General features: G+C 38.4%; 1 protein-coding gene across 1 annotated transcript in view; it reads left to right on the forward strand.

The window, feature by feature from the left end:
- Cep112 (centrosomal protein 112) overlaps positions 1–24,162 on the forward strand; it is a 423,208-nt gene that overhangs the window by 44,477 nt on the left and 354,569 nt on the right. The window contains exons 7-8 of the mRNA XM_059272022.1: positions 15,695–15,742; positions 16,003–16,080. Coding sequence (XP_059128005.1) covers positions 15,695–15,742; positions 16,003–16,080 — 126 coding nt within the window. The remainder of the gene's footprint in view (positions 1–15,694; positions 15,743–16,002; positions 16,081–24,162) is intronic.

Here is a 24,162-nt window from a genome sequence, read left to right on the forward strand (position 1 = left end):
GCCTGATGGCCCTTCTCACAAAGGGTGGAAGTGTTTGCATAGGTAGGCAGGAGGAATTTAAGGCAACAATAAATGTGAAAAAGATTTGTTGCTGTAAGTGAACCAAACTGGTTGTATGGGATTGTTCCTAGGTATTATTATCTAGGGATTGGGTAGTTAGTGTTGATAGACTGGACTGTATTAGGTGTGAAGTTGAGACTTTACTGTTTTCATTTTCTCTTTGAGACAGTCTCCTTATGTAGCTTTGGCTGGCCTAGAACTCACTATGTAGCTGAGGCTGGTCTCATACTCCTGGGTAATCTTTCTGCCTCTGCATGGCGAGTGTTGAGATAAAGCTGTGCTCTGTCATGCTGGCTGAGAAGCTTCCTTTTGGATTTCAGGTTATAACGAGACCTGGAGGTTTTCTCTCTCCTTTTATATTCTATTTTTCATATACACTGTTCATTTGCTTTGAGGACATTAAAAAGGATTTCAAATGATTTTCATTATGTTTCTGCCACTTAAGAATTTATATCCCAGCACTGTAAGAATAAAAAGAATTTAAAATTTTAAAGATATGAAAATCAGAGGAATAAAGTTGTCACAAAATGTTAGCACAGAGATTAACATTGTTATACAGGAGAGGCCCTGAAATCTCTCTGAAAATCTAAAATCTAAATGCTCTCCAAATGGAATCTGTGAGTATCACTGGCACTCAAAATATTTTAGAATTTAGAACATTTTGAATTTTTGATTTTTGGATTAGATGTACTCTGTTGCTAAAATTTATGAAAATATTCCAAAGTTGAAAAACTTCTGATTCTGTACACACCACATAAGAGATATTTGACCTGACTAAATATTTCTTTTCTTCTATATGACTTTATAACATTCAAAATTTAAATAAAATTGGATAAATTCAGTATGACTTACAGCTTTGAATTTTATCTAAGTTTATAAGCATTAATTTTTCTTTTGTATATGGGGTCTAAAATTGAAGTATTCTGCTTTTACTGGATAGCCAAGTTGCTCTCAGTTTGTTGCTAATATGAGTTCTTGACCAGAATTGTTGTATTCATATTTTGTTACTTAGGTTACACTAAAACTTGAGTATCATTCAGAAGATTTGTAGCAGTTTCAGCCAGCTAACAAATTGTCCATTTCTTACTCATCCTAGTCTTTAACAAAATGCTTTAGGCAAATTTTGTTAATGACATTATGAAGGCTATACTAGATGTGAGTAGACACAAAGAAAGTAGACTAATTACCCATTATGTGTTGAGAGTGCAGCGTGTGTTAGTGTGGCAGCTGCTGAATGGGAAGGGCAGGAAGGAAAAGCTGTGGAAGAGTAAAGGATGTTCAGTGACTGACCGGACTGAGAAATGGAAATATTGGCTTGGCCACTTAATTGACTATCAGGTAGAAGAACTTATTTTAAAACTTAATTTTATTTTAGACTGGCCAAGTTTGAGGAGATGATAAGATTAATTGTGGAATTAAAGGCATGGAGCTCATGAAATTCAAAGGCTGCCAGCACCTTGTGGACTCACTGTAGTGGAGCTGTTGCCAAGAGGCAAGAGCAGCTCTGCTTTTCAGGGACTACAGAGAATAATGGGGCGGATGAAGATGGAGAGAGGAGGGTGTCTGTCCTGGATGGACAGTTAGAAGGGTGGAAACAAGATGTGAAATGAAGGCAACATGGCTCTCCTATTAGTTTTGGGAACAGGCTAGTTACAGAGAAAGGGTAAGTGGAATTGTCGGGCAGGAATACAGTAAGCCCGAAGGAGAACATGTCATGTTTGAAGGTGCAGGGGATGTTGCTATTGGAGGGAAGTCCAGTTGCCAGCATGGGAGAGCACAGGAAACTCCACAGAAGGACAGATGGCCTCTGCTAGAGAGCATCATCAAAGAAGGGAATGAAACCCTGGTGCTTTTCTTTTCAACTTGCCTTTGCCCTGAGCCTTTTGGAGCTTTGGATGCACATTTCTTAGTACCTCCCTTTCGTCGTGATTATTTAACTGTCCAGAAAATTAAATCTTTCACATAAGAAATTTTTTTAAATATCTAAAATATTTTAATGTAATGCTTTAAAACTAGTCCTGCTTGGGAATTTGTTTTGCTGTTTTGTTATTCAACAGATTTACAAATCCTATAACATAGAAAGGCTTTACATTCTTACAGACTTATACTGCATCTGCATTAACCAGGCTAGCCTGTATCTCTTGGTCAGAGTGGAATAAACTCTAATGTTAGTAAAAAGCTTGGGGTTTGTTTTCATTTCATCATTCAGTTTCATCTGTGGGTGTCTAGATAGCTTTGTTTCTTTGTCTCTGAAGGAGCAGCTTGCAGCTAGAGTTGATCTGTGCTGTGAGGTAAGGCTGCGTTCTTGACATGGCCGCCACCGCCACCATTGTCGGTACCTTCTTCCTTCTGATGCTGGACTTGTTCTAGAATTTGGATTTTCTAGAATTTGTTAAATACATTTTTTTTTCTCAAAATATGCTTTCTTTTTTCAGGAATATGTTAATTTTTTTCTAGTATATACTTGAAGTTGAGATTTTTTAAAAGTAGTAATGAAAGTTTATCTCTCATTTAAATCTCCTTTCTGATTTCTTGTCCATGCTGTTAAATTTCTGCCCTGATCTTTAACTTACTTCTGTACTTCATCATCTGTTTATTTGAATCCTTATTGAGGTTGCTCATTCTTCAAATTAGCTTTGAGTTCTTAAGCATTCCATCCATTCCAACATCTTTGGATCCAGTTATTAAAAATCTGTGAACTTCTAGTGGAATCAGGCTCCTTATTTTTTCATCTGACTTACACTTCTGAGTTTCTGCTTGTATATCTGTGGGAATGGATAGGTCTTCTATTTTTAATTAAAGGTCTTATTAATGAGCATCCTTTTAGTTCCCAGTACCACTCAGAGAGGAGAAAACAAACTACCATCATAGCAACAGCATCCAAATAAAGTAGATATAGAAATACAAATAAAGTCAGGTAAAGCAAGCTGCTTCATCATTACAGGTGGTTATGAGCTACACTGTGGCTGCTAGAAATTGAACCCAGGTCCTCTAGAAGAGCAGCTAGTGCTCTTAATTGCTGAACCAACTCTTTAGCTCCAATAAATATTTTCTTACGTATTTTTAGAATGTGTTTATGAATTTTCTTTTATAAGTGGAGTAACTATAACAACCAATGGCAGTTACTATCATAAACAAATTAACAGGAACTCTCATCCCTTTTCCTGTTTTCTATGGCTAGAGGTACATGGGAACATTACAATGCTGACAGAATGAAAAGATTCCACTACATGAAGGTTTTGAATCGCAGCACCAAAATCATGGTCATTACTGTTTGTTTAAAAGAAAAATAACTCTTTGTAGGAAGATCAATTTTACCTTAAAATGTATTAGTTACTCTTACATTGGGATTGAAGTGATAATATTTGAGACCATTCATTCACATTTGTCTTTCTCCTATTTCCTCTCATTTCTTTCAGGCTTTCTCTTCTTTGTCCTTTGTGTACCCTCCCTCCAGTGATCTCACTGAAGGGATTGAGAAAGTGCCTGGCATTGGTTCATAGAGCGTCTTGAGCTGCGATAGTGTTCACCACGGGCCACATCAGTTCAGCTACTTCATACAGTTTTATCTGGGCAATCTAATACTTTTCCATTTATGTTAGAAACGCATTTTCATCTTATGTCTTAATCTTGGGGAGAAACCAAGTTGAACATATTGGTATATTGGACTTCTCTTTTTTCCTGTGATATTTCCTACATGAATAAAAATATCAGATTTTGTGAGTAGGACAAGTCATCTTAATGAGAATTCTAGGGGCATTTATGCAAAAAATTTAACATTTTGGGAAGATTAATTTCCTGAAAGTTTAAAACTGTCTGGAAATATGTACTCACTATATTAAGATCATTTCTATGTGGAAAAATATGAGTGATTGTTTTCCTAACATTTTATGTTTTCTAATTTTTATATTAAATAGTTTTTACTCATAAAAGCAAACACAGCCATAAAAATATTTATAGCACTTTCCCAAGCCTGCATTTGGGAAGTGAAACTATATTCAGAGTTTTATTTGAGAAACTAACATTAATTTCTTTTAAAAGTGAGTATAAACTTCCGTTTCACTCCACAATGAAATAAACCTCTTGCAGCTTAGCTCCTGTAACTGACAACTCTAGACAGAGTATGGAGGCAGCCGCCTGGGGATGCTGACAAGTAAACAAAGCAGGCCAATGGGAGAGGAACACAGGCATGGCTGATACAGCAGGCTGTTTCCTTGGTGCCTGTCTGCATATTTGCTTTTCTTATTTAACTGCCAGCTTTGACTCCAGGGTAGGCAAAATTGGGGAATTGTGGAGTAGGCTTAGATGGTTAAAATCCACAGAAAAACCCATCTTTTCAGCTAGAGGTCTAGGAAATAGACAAGGAGAACCAGTGGGAATGCTACCTTCCTTCCTCCCTCCCTCCTCTTCCCTCTTCCCTCCCTCCTTCCTTCCTTTCTTTTCCTAACCTTATCCCTAGTCCAGCCTAAAACCCTGTTGTGGTGCAGTGGCAGCGAATTGGGCCTGTCAGTACAAAGCCAGGGAACAGTACCTCTGTTGCACCAAGAAGACTGCCATGCAGGTTACATCTGTTTCCCTTGTATTTTCTCTCATCACTTGGCTCTGGAGTGCTCAGTCAATGGGGCTGTATGATATTCTAGTGACACAGACTTGGAGGGATGTAGCTAGAGTTTTCCTGCCTTGCCCACAGTCAGGACAAATCTTTGTCACCCGCCAGTCCCACAGCTGCTCAGACCCAACCAAGTAAGCACAGAGACTTATATTGGTTACAAACTGTATGGCCATGGCAGGCTTCTTGCTAACTGTTCTTACAGCTTAAATTAATCCATTTCCATAAATCTATACCTTGCCACATGGCTCGTGGCTTACCGGGATCTTCATATGCAGCTTGTCATGGTGGCGGCTGGCAGTGTCTCTCTCACCCAGCTTCCTGTTCTCTCAATTTTCCTCTCTGTTAGTCCCGCCTATACTTCCTGCCTGGCCACTGGCCAATCAGTGATTTATTTATTGACCAATCAGCAACACATTTGACATACAGACCATCCCACAGCAGAGGGAGCTCAGCATTTTGGCCTATGGGACTGAAAAGGAAATGTTCAGTGCTAATGTGTGGGGTGATCTGAGAAAGCGGGGAGATGTGTGTGTGTGTGTGTGTGTGTGTGTATAAAACAACATACATTTGACCTTTTGCCATGGTGCCTTTATTAGGAACACATTCAGAAATATCATAGTAAAATTTTAGAGAATTGAATTATGACTCAAACTGTTGCTGTAGCCCTGGATGGTACATCTATGATAGCTTTGTAGGGTCATGGACAATAGAACTGGACTCAGAACTGTTTTCCATGGAAGGGGTAATAGAACTAATAGTGGCAGTTGTCCACTGAGCAACAAACCATCCTTGTCACCATTTTTGAGTCTTACAACGTGACTATAATGGTTTTAATTATAACCCCTCAGATAAAGAGATCTAACTAGAGACCAATAACAGAAATGGTGTGGGCTAGAGCCACTCAGTAGCTAGAGCTATTGACCAGTATCTATATAGCTCTTGATTAAAAACTGAGAGAAGAGAGAGGACTCCAATCTTCTTGGTCACAGCTAGGTTTAGTTATCACCAAAGCGTAAATAAAACTGGCATGATGGTGCATGACTACAACACCAACACTTGGGAGGCAAAGCCAAGAGAGTTAAGAGTTCAAGTGCATCCTCAGCTAGATCATGAGTTTGAAACTAACCTAGGCTATATTGTACTATGTCTTAAAAACAAGTGCATACTTGGAAATTCCACAAAAACTTATCAATTCAATATTATACTTCTGAAAATTTCAGAATTAGAAAATACTTTAACTTAATAAACAGTGGCAAATCAGAATTTGTGGGAACCAGCTAAAGTAGGTCTTCATGGAAAATTAACAGCATGGAATGCTTATGACATAAAAGAAGGTAGAGGAGTCTTATCCCTTGAATTAGCAGCATTACAAACTGTGGAGACTTGCTCTCTTGCTAAGCAGCACAATTGATGAGAAATATTAACAATATATGGAAATCATCCTAAGGGCACAGAGCAAATGATTACATGCTTATTCAAGAAAACCAATTATAGCTTGTTAAGAACAGCAAAACTCTGTGGCACTTAGGCCATGACTTACTATTGTTCTCTCCTGTCACTCTAGCTCAGCATTATAGAAGTCACATCCTTACTGGGTGTGACCAAGAAGATAGTAATTCTCTCTCTTCCCTTCCCTCAATTCCCAATCTGGAGATATTGTATGTCCTAGGGAACGGTATGCTGCCAGCATTTTGTAGCCATTTAAAGTCTGAGTTAAAAGGGTAAGCTTCTGGTGAATGTAGCTGAGTGAGGGGTGTGGATGCCTTTCTTCACTCAGTCCCCATTCATAGAACATAGCCTTCCATTCATAGTGCAGATTGCATATCAAGGGTGGCAAGCCAAGAAGACCAGCGGTAGTGTATCTACATGGTGCCCATAATGGCCCAGAGATCTAGTCCAGGGCCCAGGCAGTCCAGAACAGTGAGGTCAGTTCTACCAAGAACTCAGTGTATTGGAAACTGTGTAAACTTCCTAACCAGGCCCAAGGAAACAATGGAGATTTTGATGGTAAACTGAACTAAATATCCAGTTTAGCAGAAATACAAGGAATGGAAACATCTAAATAGAGATAGCCCTGCTAAAACCAATGGCATCCAAAGCTGATTATGTGTATGACCAATATTGTGCCTACTGAAGAGTGACACCAAGTCTTTATGCTGTGAGTGAAACAAACTACACAAAAATAGTCCGACTAAGCTATGAAATAATTAACAAGTAAGCAACAGCAGTTGCTTCTTAACAGAGGGGTCAGAATCTGTAGTTGCTATGTTGTAAAATGTATAGTTTTCGAGAAAACATACAAGCCATACACACAAAGAATTACCAGTGAGTGACCTGGACATTGGGAAAAAGTCAGGCAGCAGAAATCACTCAGGGATCCAGAGGCCAGATTTAATCGATTTCAAAGCAGCCATTATAAATATATTCAAAAAAAGGGGCAAACCATATGTAAAGAAGTAAAGAATGCAGTTATCACCATCAAATGGGAATAGACTCTCAGTAAAAAATAAAATAAATATATATGAATTACGGGAATTTAATCTGTAAAACAGAAAGAAATGATTAAAAAAATAAACATTGTTTCAGAGAATATGGGATGCCTTTAAATATATCAGTATAACATAGGCATAATGGAGGTACTAGAATGAGAAGAGAGGGGGAAAGGATCAGGAATATATTTGAAAACATAATGCCTGAAAAATTTCAAATTTGGTGAAAAAAACTGATCTATGCATTCATAAAACCCAGTGACCTTCAAGTAAAGCTAAACACAAAGATTATGTGTAGACACCTTGTAGTAGAAATATTGGAAGTAAAAATGATGAAATCAGTAAGAAAGAAAAGAACAAAGTACTAAGTCATCAAACTGTCTAAAGAAACCAGAGCAAAGAGGACAAGTTAACCCAAAGCAAGTAGATGAAAGAAGTAGTAAAGATTAAAATAGAAACAGAAGCAGCTGAACCCAGAAAAGCATTAGAAAAAAAATAAATGAAACTAACAGCTGGATCTTTAAATGACAAATAAACTTAACAAGCATTTATCCAGACTGACTAAGAATTAAAAAAAAAAGCTTGCTAATATTAGTACTGAAAGAGGAGATAGACTACAGAACCTACAGATGTTCAAAGTCAAATAAGGAATTACTGCAGATACCTCCGAGGGCATAAATTTGACTGTAGATAAAAGGGACAGAGTCCTTCAGCAAACTGAACTCACTAAAAAGAGAAATCTGAATAGTTCTATAGCTATTAAATGCCATGAACTTGTAGTTAAAAATATTCCACCAAGGAAACTCCAGTCATAGATGATTTATCTGATGCATCTAATGAAGCAGTTAAGGGAGAAGTAATAACCATCACAGCGTTTCAACAAGATAGAAGTATCATTTCCAAATCACATTGTGTGGCCAGTGTTAGTATCAAAACCAGACAACACAGAAATAATCTGTAGAGCTCACATATGATGAGGAATTTTATTCAGAATGAATGAAGAATTCTTGCTAAGGAAGCCTAATGAAAAGAAAGGCAAAGGATGCTGTAAAGAGATACAACTAGATGTCTGTTAAAGGGTTTTAGCGAATAGTTGACAGTGCTAAGTGCTGGTAAGGATGAGGAGCAACTGGAACACACTTCTTTCTACTGGGAATGCAAAATATTACTTTCCAAAGCTGGACAACTTTCAAAGGAAGTAAAACATCTACCATATAACCCAAGAATGTCACACTGAGGGTTGATTTAAGTAAGATGAATGTGTCTACTCAAACCAAACATTCTTACAAGTATTTGTAATAGCCCCCCTTTATTTTATAATTGATTAAAATGCAAAGGACTCTAAATACTTCTAAGTGTAGAATGGATGAAAAGATGGCATGTGCATACATACAATGGAGTTTGCCTCAGTGATTCAAAGAACTGTTAGCAGGCCATACAAAAAAGTGGATGATTTTCAGGAACACTATGCAGAATGAAAGATGCTAGACTAACATTTTTCAGAAACTGAAAAGATGCTAATTTTAATTGGATTTATATAGCAGAAACAAAAAATTCTTACTAGGCTAGAGGCCAGAATAGTACTTTGTAGATTTTAAAGATTAACTTCAAGTATATATAAACTTTTTAAATTACTCTTTGGATTTTAAATTACTGATTATTCCTGTGCTGGTTGTTTTTGTTTTTGTCAATTTGACACAAGCAAGAGTCATTGAAGAAGAAGGAATCTCAACTGAAAGCATGTCTTCATTGATTGGCTGATTAATGATTGATGTGGGAGGGCTTAGCCCTCTGTGAGCAGTGCCATCCCTGGGCAGATGGTTCTGGGTAGTATAAGAAATCAGGCTGTATCTTTGTGGATTTCTGGGGACCTCTCTAGCACTTTGCTTCTTCCTATTCCCATGGGGTCTTCATTTATCATGGTCTCTTTTTCCTTGTTCTCCCTCTCTGTTCTTGATCCAGCTGGGATTTCCTGCTCCTCTAAGCTCTCTTTCCCTCAACCCTTGCCCTTCATTACCCCACCTCATGTCCAGCTTGCTCATGTAGATCTCATCCATTTCTCTGTCGTTGGGCAATCCCTGTGTCTTTCTTAGGGTCCTCTTTACTAGGTAGCCTCCTTGGAGTTGTGAGTAGCAGTCTAGTCATCCTTTGTTTTACATCTAGTATTCACCTATGAGTGAGTACATACCATGTTTGCAGACTACTGGCAATGGTCCATAGAAAGCCCAAACTGACCTACTCTGGTGATTGAATGGCCAAACACCCTAACTGTCGTGGTAGAACTCTCATCCAATGACTGATGGAAGCGGATGCAGAGATCCAGGGCCAGGCCCCAGGTGGAGCTCTGGGAGTCCAATCGGCGAGAAAGAGGAGGGATTCTATGATCGAAAATTGTTGAGACCATGATTAGAAAAAGCACAGGGACAAATAGCCAAACTAGTGGAAACACATGAACTATGAACCAATAGCTGAGGAGCCCACAACTGGATCAGGCCCTCTGGATAAGTGAGACAGTTGATTAGCTTGAACTGTTTGGGAGGCATCCAGGCATTGGGACCGGGACTTGCCCTTAGCGCATGAGCTGGCTGTTTGGAATCTGGGGCCTATGCAGGGACTCTTTGCTCAGCCTGGGTGAAGGGAGGAGGGGACTGGACCTGCCTGGACTGAATCTACTAGGCTGAGCTGAATCCCCAGGGGAGTCCTTGCCCTGGAGGAGATGGAAATGGGGGGTGGGCTGGGGAGGGGGAGGGTGGAAGGAGGGAGGACAGGGGAATTCCTGGCTGATATGTAAAATTAAATTAAATTATAAAATAAAAAATAAAAAATAAAAAAAGAAAGCAGGCTGAGTAAACCATGGAGAATAAGCCAGTAAAGCGACACTCCTCCATGGCCTCTGCATCAGTTCCTGCCTCTAGGTTCCTATTTCAGGTTCCTGCCCTATTGCTCAAATTCCTAAATGGTCTTTTCATAAAAAACCCAGAGCCAGATATTGGGGTAAATGCTGAAAGATCAGATAGACAAAGGAACAAGCCACAGCTACTTCTCACCTTGCCAACTCCACAAATCCTCTGACTGAATGTCTCTGAGTCCTCAGGCAAAAGGGGTCCAGCCAAAAAGGAGCTGACTCCTCAGTAGAAAAGGCCTCCAGCCAAAAAGGCTTCAGCCAAAAAGGCTCTCAGTTGAAAAGCTTTAGTTCCTGTCTCCTCACATCTTATATACCTTTCTCCACTCCACTTCCTTCCTAGTGCTGGGATGAAAGGCATGTGTGCTTCCCAAATACTGGTAGCAAAGGCATGAGATCTCAAGTGCTAGGATTAAAGGCAAAGGTATGTGATTCCCAAGTGCTCGGATTAAAGGTGTGTGCCATCACTGCCTGGCTCTGTTTCTCTCCTAAACTGAATCAATCTCATGTAATCCAGGGTGGCTTTCAACTCACAGAGATCCATCTGGATCTCTGCCTCCTGAGTGCTAGGATTAAAGGCGTGTGCCACCACTGTCTGGCCTCTCTGTTTAATCTAGTAGCTTGTTCTGTCCTCGGATCTTCAGGCAAATTTTATTAGGGTACACATTATATCACCACACTGCCCCAACTTTCTTCCTGATGGACTACAACTATAAGGGTAAATAAACCCTTTCCTCCTTAAGCTGCTTTTCATCATGGAGTTTATCACAGCAATAGAATGTGGACTAAGACAATGCCATTGAATGGATTTGCTAAAACTCAAAGAACTATAGAGTGAATCTCATTCACAAAATTTAACTAAATATTTTCTGAAGTTTATAATGAACAGTCAGCCATGGGGTATTCTCTTGTCTTTTTATTTATTATTTGAAGAAAAATAAAATAAATCATTTGTGTTCCTGAACTATGCATGTACTTTTCATATTTTTACTTATCATGCCTGAAAAACCTGGAAGCCTTTCAGGACAACTAATTTTTGTATGTTCATGTAGAATTTTTTCTTTTAAAAATCATCATTCACTTTGAGTTATCTTTTGAAAGAAGTCAAGAAATAGCCAGGCATGTAAAGCAACATGTACTCCCGGCATTTGCAAAGCATAGGCAGGAGGATTGCTATGAGTTTGAGGCTAGCCCAGGCTATAGAATAACCCTGTCTTTATAAAAAACAAAATGAAGCAACAAAAATCAAGAGCTGTTAAGATGACTTCCTGGGTAAAGGCACTTGTCGAGCTTCAGGCCCTGAGTTCTGTCCCCAGAACCCTCATCACAGAAGGAGAGAACCAACTCTCAATAGTTGTCCTCTGACTTCCACACCCACAGTGTGGTGTGTACATCCCCACATACACAGAAGTCAGTAAGTAAAGTTAAAAACACCACAAACCGGAAACTAGGTTGAGATCACTATAGCTGATAGTTGATCTTAAAAAGGAGATGACAGTTTTTAAAAATGAAAAGAAATATGGTTATAGAACAGTGGCCAAGGAAAAGAAGTTTTGTTTGTGAGTTTATTTTGTATGGTCATGGGGTATTTATAAAGTGGATCTGATTAGGAAATAAATACATTTTCAATAAATAATTATTTCAATAAGACTAGAAATTACCACCAAGAGAATAGTTTCCTTTTCACGTTTCTACCTGAAAATCAAAATCAAGATACAAAACCCATCAATATCAAATAGCTCTGTAAAAGTAATAATTAAAACCAAAGGTAAACATTAATGAGTAATAGTGAACAGTCGTACGAGTTCTGTGCTGTGTTTAAAGTGGTGCTGAGAATCAAAGATCCACTAATGATCTGTAACTTAACCTCAAGAAAAAAACAAATCAAAACAACAACAAAAAAACCTAACCAGGTAAAAACAAAACCAAAACTGAACCTTAGGCCATCAGAACCAATAGATGAAACGTCCTTTCTTGACACAGCATGGTGTAATTTGTCTCACGGGCAGCATACAACAGTGTTTCCTGCTTGTGTTCTGTTCATTTGGCCTTTCTTTCCTTTTCCTTGTGGTACTGGATGGTGTGTTTGTGTGTATATATGTTACTTAAGCTTGTTTAAATGATTGCTGAAATATTTTGGGGAAACTAGTGAATGAGTCTTCACATGTAGAATTATTTCTGTGGAAAAATAATGTTCTTTGTGTGTTTGTGTGTGTGTATGTGTGTGTGCACATGTGTGTGTGCACATGCACTGGTACGTGCACACATACTTATAGAAGTCTGTGGACAACTTGTGGGAGTTGGTTCACTCCTTCTATCATGTAGGGCCCAGGGACTGAAGTCAGACTGTCAGATTTGGCAGCAGGCTTCTTCACCGGTGCACTGAGTCATCTCACTGGCCCTGACATGGATTTCTAAGATTTCTATAGATAAGATATACTCTTGAAGCACAGTTGACTAGATGTTGAAAGATGAATCCCCTGCCCAGCTCCCTTCATCCTGTGAAGAGTTTTCCTATATTATAATTTTAAAAAGTTATTTTAGTTGGTGTACCTGGTAATATATCATTTGAAAATGTCTTTCCCTCTAAAGTTTGTATATCTAATAAAGTACTTTTTTACTTTTCTGGAAACAAAACTTCTCTAACTGACTATTAGTCCATCAGAAGGTATTTTCTTATGGAAGTTGAGCTAAAACCTGAATAATTTCAAAACATAAACCAACAAAAAAACAATTTGTAATCCAGTGTGTCTACTAAAAAACTAAATGAAATAAGACATCAAAAGTCAGTTTTCATTAGAGAGCATTCATATATCTGTATTAATGCCTAGCTTAAATTATTATATATTTTGTTATTGCTATTCTGTTTGCTTTTGAAACAAATGTGCAGATGCCTGATGGACTTGTGCTGTTGGAATCTAGTTATTTGGGGCTTTGCCTTCTATGTATTTTAATCTCCATCAGTATTTCACATGACTGTGCTGTAGCTTCCATGCTAGACATTCTTTTTTTTTGTGGCATTTGTTCTTGATGTATTTTGAGAGAAGGAGGTTTTCTGAAAAAACATGAAAGAAGTCAGCCTTAAGACTGTTTACACATTGCTCCATCCAAGTCCATGCTGCCTGCGGATTACAAAGTGGGAGTAGTCAACTTCAAAGCACATCTGGCTGTTGTTACAAAATCAGAAAATAGATTGCTTATTTTCCCTAAATAGACTCAAGAACATGCTTTCCTTTGAATATTTCCCAAACTCAGTGTATTATAAATGAATAAGAACAATGGAATATTGTTACCATTTTCACTGTTTTTTTTTGTTTTTATGAATTAGAATAGACATTTTTCTTTATTCATAAATTTGAAAAAATAATTCATAATAATAGAAACCCTTCACTTCTTTATTTAATGCTTTTAAAGATGAAGGGGGTGGAATAAGACTTACTTCGGTATAGCTGAAATACTGTTTTGTAATTGACTAGACCAATATTTTGTGTCCTTCTTATAAATGGAGAGCTGAGCAAAAATAAGTCACAGATGGTTTCCTTGGCCTTTGGTTTTAAATCTAAACTTAATTAGAACTTAATCATCTTTGACACTTGTTTTTACTCTTCCTGTTTCTTCTTATATTTAATTCAGCTTCATGAGTCGGAGTTGAGTGTGTTCGTTGGTGTGTGTGTCTTTGAAGAACTCACTCACTTTCTGTGTTCTCCAAATGAAGAATGATAACTTCCTTTTCACATGTACTTCCAGATAGCAGCTATTTGTTGAATGTACTTTGTTACTTCCTAGAGCTTGCTGCCTGTCTTTAAAGAGCTGCGTGTGTCCAGTTCGGCACCTCCTTCTCAGGCACAGTGCTTCAACCTTACTTAGTAAGTGCACTGTTGTGGTTCACATATCTTCTAGTAATGCTTTGCATCCTGAGAATTGAAGTATGACTTCCATGCAGCCAGTCTGTAGTGTTGCCAAACATACAGTTGTAGTGACTTTGTACTTTGTGCTAATTTGGTTGAAGTTTGGGATCTTTATTTGGCTACTTTTATGTGGATCTTGGAATTGCTATTCACTTTCTCTTCATTGGGATGTAGGCACTGCTGGTAGGTGTTTTTATTTGGTTCCATTGTTGGTCTATGTGCAGGACCAGGAGAGAAATTTAAATTCAGATGATTTCCAGTACCTTTATGGGATCTAGTCTCTAGGTGAAGAAAACCACGTGCATATTTTCCTGTTCTAGGGACTAAAATGCATGTAATTCCTCAGATCCCGTTTGGTGTTCTGCTAGACTCCTTTGCTATTTTAAATTCTGTTTTTTAAGTTTAGTCCCTCTGTTTTCTTTCACTGATTCTTTATCTTTGCCTTTTGTGTCAAATTGAGTGTAATATCTTCACAATTAAATAAAATTAAGCTTTTTGAAAACTGTCTAGGATTTTGGAAGATAGAATAAGATATATATGAAAAAGCTTGTCTCTTAATCCTGTGTAATCCAGGGTAAGAACCACTTTCTTCTTTGGAGTCATAATGTTCTTGTTCGTTTTGTGGTTATTGGTGTAGTAGGTTGTGAGCTTATGACATGAAGAAATTAGACTCTTCTGATAATGAGTTTTAATTTTTATTTTATTTGTAAATGAAATAGTTGGTATAGAAATCATAAAGAATTTATCATAAAGCAATTCAAGAAATGCTTGATTGAAAGGCATTAAATGTGTGTTAGATGCCAGACCTACAAAGCTGAGAAAACACTATCCTTGTCCTTAGTCTGCCCAAAGATGTGTGTGGAAACATAGTGCTGAGCACTCAAGGTATTAGGTAAGGGCCATGAATGTGAAGCCAGGGTGCTTAGGAGCTGCTGAGAGGTGGGACCAAATGTAGTTCCTTCTCCCTCCTCTTCCCTAAGAATATTGTGGGCACTGGATTGGGGGTTCGGAATAGACTGGTGAATGTGGCAATCACTGTCTTTGTTTTGGCGATTCACATTTTTTTGGAAAAAACTAGGTCTAGCCATAGGTCATAAAAAGAGGTGAGCATCCAGGGTGGCACTAGCCTGGTTGGGTTTAATTTTTCTGAGGTCCTCATTCTGACCCAGTGAGTCTTGAAGAAGGGGGGGAGAATGATTGCAGCTTTGAGCAGGTAGTGCTTGCGAGGTAAAACAAGTTGTCTGGTGCCCCTGGAATGTGGAGTAAGTTGGGGAATAGTGAAGCTGAAAAGATAGCTTTAGGGAGAATCTCAAAGAATTTCATGTCCTCATTTATGCTATGAGTTACAGTTAGAGTCGTATCTCTAGTATGTCTAGGGGTGTAGTGACTAAATGGAGATTTAAAGGATGAATACATGTATACTTAGAGGGTTTGGGAGGCATAAACAAACAGGCAGATGGGCACAAGTTTTGGTAACATAGTCATTCAGATTTGGGAAATGTGAAATATGAAATGTGAAGTGAAGAGCCTTCAATGAGAGTGGGCATTGAGGTAGAGGGCCGTGAAGGTGTATTTAGACACAGAAAGGAAGTTCACTGAAATGTATGTGTGGTACTATAGAAAATGAACTAAATATTAAGATATACAGAAGACATTTTCACACAGAAAAATGTATTTTATTCAAACAACTCCAGGATTAATGTCTTTATTTGTAATATTTCAGATAGAAAATCCTCGGTACCTGAGACAGAAGCCTCTTCCAGTTTCTCTGGTAAGTGATGATTTCACTGGACTTTTTCTAGGGACAGGTATCTTTAAATAAAATAAAGTTTTTAAAATATAAAATAATGTAGATCCACATTAGGAAGGGTAATAGTAATTTTAGTTCTTTTGCTTAGAAGTGAATGAGTCACTTTTTTCTCCAAAGCTAACCTTATTTTGAAATGAGTTTCTGAGACTTTATTAGTTTACTTTTAAAGAGTTGATAAACTAGTCCTGGGCAGTTTTAAATAACTCTTACTGCTTCTACAGATAACTCCAAAGGTCAGCCTGAGAAAGTCTAGCAGTCTTCATGATGATCATTTTCTTTCTCGAATGCATGAGAAAGAGGTAAGACTGAGTTATTTCTCATGTGCCTAGTACTTAACGCAGTTGATATTGTATAATAATATCAAGTTTATATTGTGTAATAGGAGCTTTCAGACTGTACATAGCTGTGACACACAGGAGAAAGAGGTTAGTTGTCTGGGCTCAAAACCAAATCATGATGCAGACCAGGTTGGGCCTGCCATTAAAGAGTTTAATGTGTGTCTCCAATCTTGTATGCCCAGCTCCACTGCTAGGGAGGGTTGTGACGCAGTTTTTAGAATGAGTGTTTTTGACCTCAGTGAATCCATGCACCCTCTTTATCTGCTTACTTGTATTTTATCTTCTTAATTTCACCATTCTTATTGTTTATCATTATTTATTTATTTATTTTACAACCTGACTGCTGTTTCCCCTCCTTCCTGTACTCCAGGCTCTCCCCACCTCTCCTCTTCCCTCACCCCATCCACTCCTCCTCTTTTTCTATTAAGAGGAAGGCAGGCCTCCCATGTATAGAACCAACCATAGCATATCAAGTTGAAGATTAGACGAGGCAACTCAGCATGAGGAAAAGGGTCCCAAAAGCCAGCAAAAGAGTCAGAGACAGCCCCTGCTTCCACTGTTAGGAGTCTCACAAGAAGACCAAACTACACAACTGTAACACATATGCATAATGCCTAGGTCAGTCCCTTGCAGGCTCCTTGGTTGTTGGTTCAGTCTCTGTAAGCCCCTATGAGCCCAGGTTTGTAGCTAGAGTTTTCCTGCCTGGCCCACAGTCAGGACAAATCTCTCTAACCTGCCAGTCCCACAGCAGCTCAGACCCGACCAAGTAAACACAGAGACTTATATTGGTTACAAACTGTATGGCCGTGGCAGGCTTCTTGCTAACTGTTCTTACAACTTAAATTAATCCATTTCTATTAATCTATACCTTGCCACGTGGCCCGTGGCTTACCGGCATCTTCACATGCTGTTTCTCATCGTGGCGGCTGGCAGTGTCTCTCTGACTCAGCCTTCCACTTCCCAGCTTTATTCTCCTCCTTGTCCCACCTATACTTCCTGCCTGGCCACTGGCCAATCAGTGATTTATTTATTGACCAATCAGAGCAACACATTTGCCATATAGAACATCCCACAGCACAGGTTAGTTGATTCTGTGTGTTTTCATGTGGTTTCCTTGACCCCTCTGGCTCCTACAATCCTTCCTCCCCCTCTTCTGCAGGATTGCCCAAGGTCTGCCTAATGTTTGGCTATGGGTTTGCATCTCTTTCCATCAGTTGCTGGATGAAGCCTCTCTGTTGACAACTGGGGCTAGGCACCTATCTATGAGTATAGCAGAACATCATCAGGAATCATTTCACTGATTTTTTTTCCAGTCATGTTTGGTTCTGTCCTAAGTCTTTGGGCTATCCAGCCTTCGGGTCCTAGCCCTCCAGGCAGTGTCAGGAGCGGGCTTTCTCTTGTGACATGGGTCTCAAGCTGGACCAATCATTGGTTGACCACAATTTCTGTGCCATCTTTATCCCAGCATGTCTTGTAGGCAGGATAAATTGTAGGTTGAAGGTTTTGTGGCTCGGTTGGTGTCCCAGTCCCTCCACTGGAAGTCCTGCCTAGTTACAGGAGATGGCTAGTTCAGGCTCCGTATCCCTCATTGCTAGGAGTCTTAGCTAGGGTCACCCTCACAGATTCCCGAGAATTTCCGTTGCACTGGGTTTCTAGTTTGTCCTGGAGATGCCTCCCAATTCCAGTTGTCTCTCCTAGTACTCTCTACCTCCATCTCCCCATACCTGATTCCTCCTATTCCTATCCCCCCAACCCTGTACTTTACCCACAATGTTGATTCTATTTCCCCTTCCCAGGGAGATTCATATGTTTCCCCTCCTTGAGCCCTCCTTGTTACTTAGCCTCTCTGGGGGCTGTGGATTATCTTTTACTCTACAGCTAATATCTACTTATGAGTGACTGTATACTATGTTTGTCTTTCTGGGTCTGGGTTACCCACACTCAGGATGATTTTTTTCTAGTTTCATCCATTTGCCTGAATTTCTTGATGTCATTTTTAATATCTAAGTAATACTTCATTGTGTAAATGTTTTTTATCATTTGACAATTTCTTTATCCATTCTTTGGTTGAGGGACATCTAGGCTGTTTCTAGTTTCTGGAGGATTGTGAATAAAGCTGCTATAAACATAGCTGAGCAAGTGTCCTTATGGTATGATGGAATATCCTTTGGGTATATTTCCAAGAGTGGTATAGCTGGGTCTTGCAGTAGATCAATTCCTAATTTTCTGAGATGCCACCATATTGATTTTCAAAGTGACTGTATAAGTTTGCACTTGCACCAGCAATGAAGAAGTGTTCCCCTTGCTCCACATCCTATCCAGCATGAGCTGTCATTTGTTTTTTAGTCTTAGCCATTCTGACAGGTTTAAGATAGAATCTGAGTTGTTTTGATTTACATTTCCCTCATGGCAGAGGGAATGTTGAACATTTCTTTACGTGCTTCTTGGCCATTTGAGATTTCTCTGTTGAGAATTCTCTGTTTAGAGCTGTACCCCAATTTTTATTGGATTATTTGTTTTGTTGATGCCTAGTTTCTTGAGTTCTTTATATATTTTGGAAATTAGCCCTCTGTCTGATGTAGGGTTGGTGAAGATATTTTCCAATTCTGTAGCTGCTGATTTGTTGTATTGATGGTGTCCTTTGCCTTACAGAAGCTTTTCAGTTTCATGAGGTTCTAATATTAATTATCAATCGTAGTGCCTGTGCTATTTGTGTTCTGTTCAGGAAGTTGTCTCCTATACCAATGTGTTCAAGGCTATTCCCCATTTTCTCTTTTATCAGGTTCGGTGTATCTGGTTTTATGTTGAGGTATTTGATCCACTTGGACTTAGTTTTGTGCAGGGTGATAGATATGGGATCTATTTGCATTCTTCTACATACTGACATCAAGTTATACCAATATCATTTGTTGGAGATGCTTTCTGTTTTCTATTATATAATTTGGGCTTCTTTGTCAAACATCAAGTGTCCATAGGTGTGTAGGTTTATGTCTGGGTCTTCGGTTCAATTCCATTGATCCACTTGTCTATTTTTATGTCAATACCATGCGTTTTTTATTACTATTGCTCTGTAATAGAGCTTGAAATCAGAGATGGTGATACCTTCAGATGTTCTTTTATTGTACAGGATTGTTTTAGCTATCAGGATATTTTATTTTTTTCACATGAAGTTGAGTATTGTTCTTTTAAGGTCTGTAAAGAATTGTGTTCAAATTTTGATTGAGATTGCATTGAATCTTAGAATCCTTTTGGTAAGATGGCCATTTTTACTATGTTAATTCTACCTATCCCTGAACATGGGCAATCTTTCCATCTTCTGATATCTTCTTCAATTTCTTTCTTCAAAGACTTGAAATTCTTGCAATACATGTCTTTCACTTGCTTGATTAGAGTAGTTTTTTTTTTTATATTATTTGTGGCTATTGTGAAGGCTGTTGTTTCCCTAATTTCTTTCTCAGCCCATTTATTGTTTGTATATATGAGGGCTACTGTTTTTTTTTTTTTTTAGTTTATTTTGTATCCTGCCACTTGATTAAAGGTGTTTATCAGCTGTAGGAGTTCCCTGGTAGAATTTTTGGGGTCACTTATGTATACTATCATATCATCTGCAAATAGTGAGACTTTGACTTCGTTTCTAATTTATATCCCCTTGATCTCCTTTTGTTGTCTTATTGCTCTAGCTAAAACTTTAAGTATTATATTGAATAGATATGGAGATAGTGGACAACCTTGTCTTGTCCTTGATTTTAGTGGAATTGCTTTAAGTTTCTCTCCATATAGTTTGATATTGGTTCTTGGCTTTCTATATATTGCCTTTATTATGTTTAGGTATGTTCCTTGTATCCCTGATCTCTCTAAGACTTTTATCATGAAGGGGTGTTGGATTTTGTTAAAGGTTTTTTTTTAGCATCAAATGAAATGATCATGTGTTTTTTGTCTTTCAGCTTGTTTATATGGTGGATTACCTTCACCATTTTTTTTTTTTTTTTTGGTTTTTCGAGACAGGGTTTCTCTGTGTAGCTTTGCGCCTTTTCCTGGAACTCACTTGGTAGCCCAGGCTGGCCTCGAACTCACAGAGATCCACCTGGCTCTGCCTCCCGCCACCGCCTGGTACCTTGACCATTTTTTGTATGTTGAACCATCTCTGCATGTCTGGGATGAGGCCTACTTGATCATGGTGGATGATCTTTTTTAATATCTTTTTGGTTTTGGTTTGCAAGTATTTAAGTGTTTTTCATCAATATTTATGAGGGATATTGGTCTGTAATTCTCTTTCTTTGTTGAGTCTTTGTGTGGTTTGGTATTGGGGTGACTGTGGCCTCATAAAATGAATTTGGCAATGTTCCTTCTGTTTCTACTCCATGGAATGATTTGAGAAGTCTTAGTATTAGCTCTTCTTTGAAAGTCTAGTAGAATTCTGTGCTAAAACTGTCTGGCCCTGGCCTTTTTTTGGTTGGAAGACTTTTAATGACTGCTTCTATTTCCTTAGAGGTTATAGGTGCATTTAAATTATTTATCTAATCTTGATTTAACTTTGGTAAGTGGAATGTATCAAGAAATGTGTCCATTTCTTTTGGATTTTCCAATTTTGAAGTATGAACTAATGATTTTTGGATTTCCTTAGTGCCTATTGTCATGTCCCCCTTTGTTTCTGCTTTTGTTGGTTTGGATGTTCTCTCTCTGCTATTTAGTTAGTTTGAATAAAGGTTTGTCTATTTTGTTGATTTTCTCAAAGGATCAACTCTTTATTTCATTGATTCTTTGTATTGTTCTGTTTGTTTCTATTTTATTGATTTTAGTCCTGAGTGTGATTATTTCCTGCTGTTTGCCTCTGTTTGTTCTAGAACTTCCGTGTGTGCTGTTAAGTTATGAGATCTGTTAGTGTTGAGTTATGAGTATTGAGTTACTGAATGCCTGTTAGTTATGAGTAATGCTGTTAGTATAAGATCTATCTAATTTCTTTATGAAGACACTTAGTGCTACGAACTTTCTTCTTAGCACCACTTTCATTATGTTCCATAAATTTTGGTATGTTGTGCATTCATTTTCATTAAATTCTAGGAAGCCTTTAATTTCTTTCTTTATTTCTTCCTTGACCCAGTGATCATTCAGTAGAGAGTTGTTTAGTTTCCATGACTTTGTAGGCTTTTTTTGGTTGTTTCTATTGTTGTTGAAATCCAGATTTAATCCTGGTGGTCTGATAAGATACAGGGAGTTATTTCAATTTTTTATGTTTCTTGAGACTTGCTTTGTGACTGAATATGTGGTCAATTTTGGAGAAGGTCCTGTGAGGTGCTGAGAGGAAGGTATATTTTTTTGTGTTTGCGTAAAATGTTCTGTAGATATGTTAGGTCCATTTGAGTCATAATATCTGTTAGTTCCAGTATTTCTCTGTTTAGTTTCTGTCTGGGTGATCTGTCCACTGGTGAGAGTGGGTTGTTGAAGTTTCTCACTATTAATATGTGGGATTTTGTGTGTGATTTAAGCTTTAGTAATGTTTGTTTTACAAATGTAGGTGTCCTTGCATTTGGGGCATAGATGTTCAGAATTGAAATGTCGTCTTCATGGATTTTTCCCTTAGTGAGTGTGAAGTGTCCTTCCCCCATCACTTTTGATTAATTTTGGTTGGAAGTGTAATTTGTTAGATATTAGAATCACTGCACCAGCTTGCTTCTTGCATCCGTTTGCTTGGAAAATCTTGTTCCAACCCTTAACTCTTAGGTAATGTCTGTCTTTGATGTTTAGGTGTGTTTCTTGTATGCTCCAGAAGAATGGATCCTGTTTTTGCATCCATTCTGTTAACCTGTATCTTTTTACTGGGGAATTGTGGTGGTGATGGTAGTGTGTGTGTGTGTGTGTGTGTGTGTGTGTGTGTGTGTGAGAGAGAGAGAGAGAGAGAGAGAGAGAGAGAGAGAGAGAGAGAGAGAGACAGAGAGACAGAGAGAGACAGAGACAGAGAGAGAGATTCCCTTCTTTTGATTTTGCTGGTGTTAGATTATTTATTTCCTGTTATTTCATTGGTGAAGTTAACCTCCTTAGGTTGTAGTTTTCCTTCTAGCATCTTCTGTAGTGATAGATTTGCAGATAGATACTGTTTAAATTTGACTTTGTTGTGGAATATCTTGTTTTCTCCATCTATTGTGACTGAAAGTTTTGCTGGGTATAGTAGTCTGTGCTGGCATCTGTGTTCTCTTAGAGTCTGCAAAACATCTGTCTAGATCCTTCTGGCTTTTAATGTCTCCTTTGAGAAGAAATTAGTTATAATTCTAATAGATCTGCTTTTATGTTACTTGGCCTTTTTTCTCTTGCAGCTTTTAATATTCTTTCTTTGTTTTGTACATTTAGTGGTTTTATTATTATGTGGCAGAGGAACTTCATTTTCTGGTCCAATCTATTTGGTGTTCTGTAAGCTTCTTGTACCTTTTTAGGCATCTCCTTCTTTAGGTTAGGAAAGTTTTTTTTTTTTTTCTTTCTGTGATTTTGTTGAAGGTATTTTCTGGGCCTTTGAGCTGGGAATCTTCTTCTATTCTCATTTTTCTTAGGTTTGTTTGGTCTTTTCCTAGTGTCCCTGTTTTCCTGGATGTTTTGTGTCAGGCACTTTTTAGATTTAACATTTTCTTTGACCACTGTTATCAGTTTCATCTATCCTTATATTCTACTCCCAAGATTCTCTTTTCCATCTCTTGCCGTTTGTTGGTGATACTTGTATTTGTAGTTCCTGTTTGCTTGCCCATGTTTTTCATCTCCAGGATTCCCTCAGTTTGTGTTTTCTTTGTTGCTTCTAGTTCCATTTTCAGTTCTTGAATAGTTTTATTCATTTCCTTTGTCTGTGTGTGTTTTCCTGGATTCTTTTAGGGCTTTGTTCATTTCCTCAAGTGCCTCTGTCATCTTCACAAGATTGGACTTAAGGTCATTTCCTTGTGCTTCTGATGTGCTGAAATATCCAAGGCTTGCGATAGGATGATAGCTGGGCTCTGGTGGTGGCATAATGCCCTCGGTGTTGTTGATTGTGTTCTTACACTGGCCTCTAGTCATCTGGGTTTGGGGTTATTATCAGTTTAAGTGCTGATTTCTGAGTCTATCTTTGTGGGATGGATGCTTTTTAGATGTTTTCACCTCTTGCTTTCTGTTTCCTCTTTGGTCTTCTGGCCTGAGTGACCTGTGGTTCTGCTGACCAGCGAGTCTTCAGGTTTAGTAGTGTGTCTCTGCTGACATTTTGGTGGCCTGCTTGGCTTCTGGGGTTTTGGGTGCTCACTTTGCTTCTGAATTTCTGTTAACTAGTGTGGCCTCTGGGGTTCTGGATACTGGTGTGGTCTCTGAGTTCCAGGTACCTGGGGTATTTAATACCAGTGTGGCCTCTAGTAGACTGGGTGTCTTCTGCCTGAGTTGTGGGCTGGGATATGGAGCCCAGGTGAGGAGGTGCTGTTGGGGACTGCTGGGCAGGGCTTAAGGGGTTTTAGCAGGTGATGAGTGGTGTCTTACCTGAGGTTCCTAGTATGTCGTGGCCTCTGGTAGAGTGGGAATCTGCTTATTATTCTTATATCATTACAAGTTATATCCATCTACAAAACTGATCACTGTAGCTGATACATGGTATAATATAATCTTTGTGATAAGAGTATTTGAAATTTATTCTCAGTGATATTGAGATGTATGGCATTCACTTATTAGCTCTATTGCCATTCTGTAAATCCATGTAAACATCAAGACCAATGCTATCTAATGGAGCCTTTGTGTCTTTTGATTAGTCATCCCAGGATCTTATGGCCACCAGTCTAGTCTGTTTTTAGAATTCAAAGCTTTTGTAGCTTTTGACACATTTCTTCTGCTAGCCACATTACAGAACAGTGTGACAGGGAGTATCATTCAGCAGATTTATGTTGTTGATTCTTTCTTGTAATCTGAGAAAAAGTTTCTGACATGGACCAAGACATTTGGAAACCTGTTGTCACTAAAAATAAGAGACAACACACACACACACACACACACACACACACACACACAAGCTTTTAGATCAGCCATCAATTCTCAGAGAACATATGG

This window comes from Peromyscus eremicus, chromosome 8a, assembly GCF_949786415.1.
Source record: "Peromyscus eremicus chromosome 8a, PerEre_H2_v1, whole genome shotgun sequence".
NCBI lineage: Eukaryota > Metazoa > Chordata > Mammalia > Rodentia > Cricetidae > Peromyscus > Peromyscus eremicus.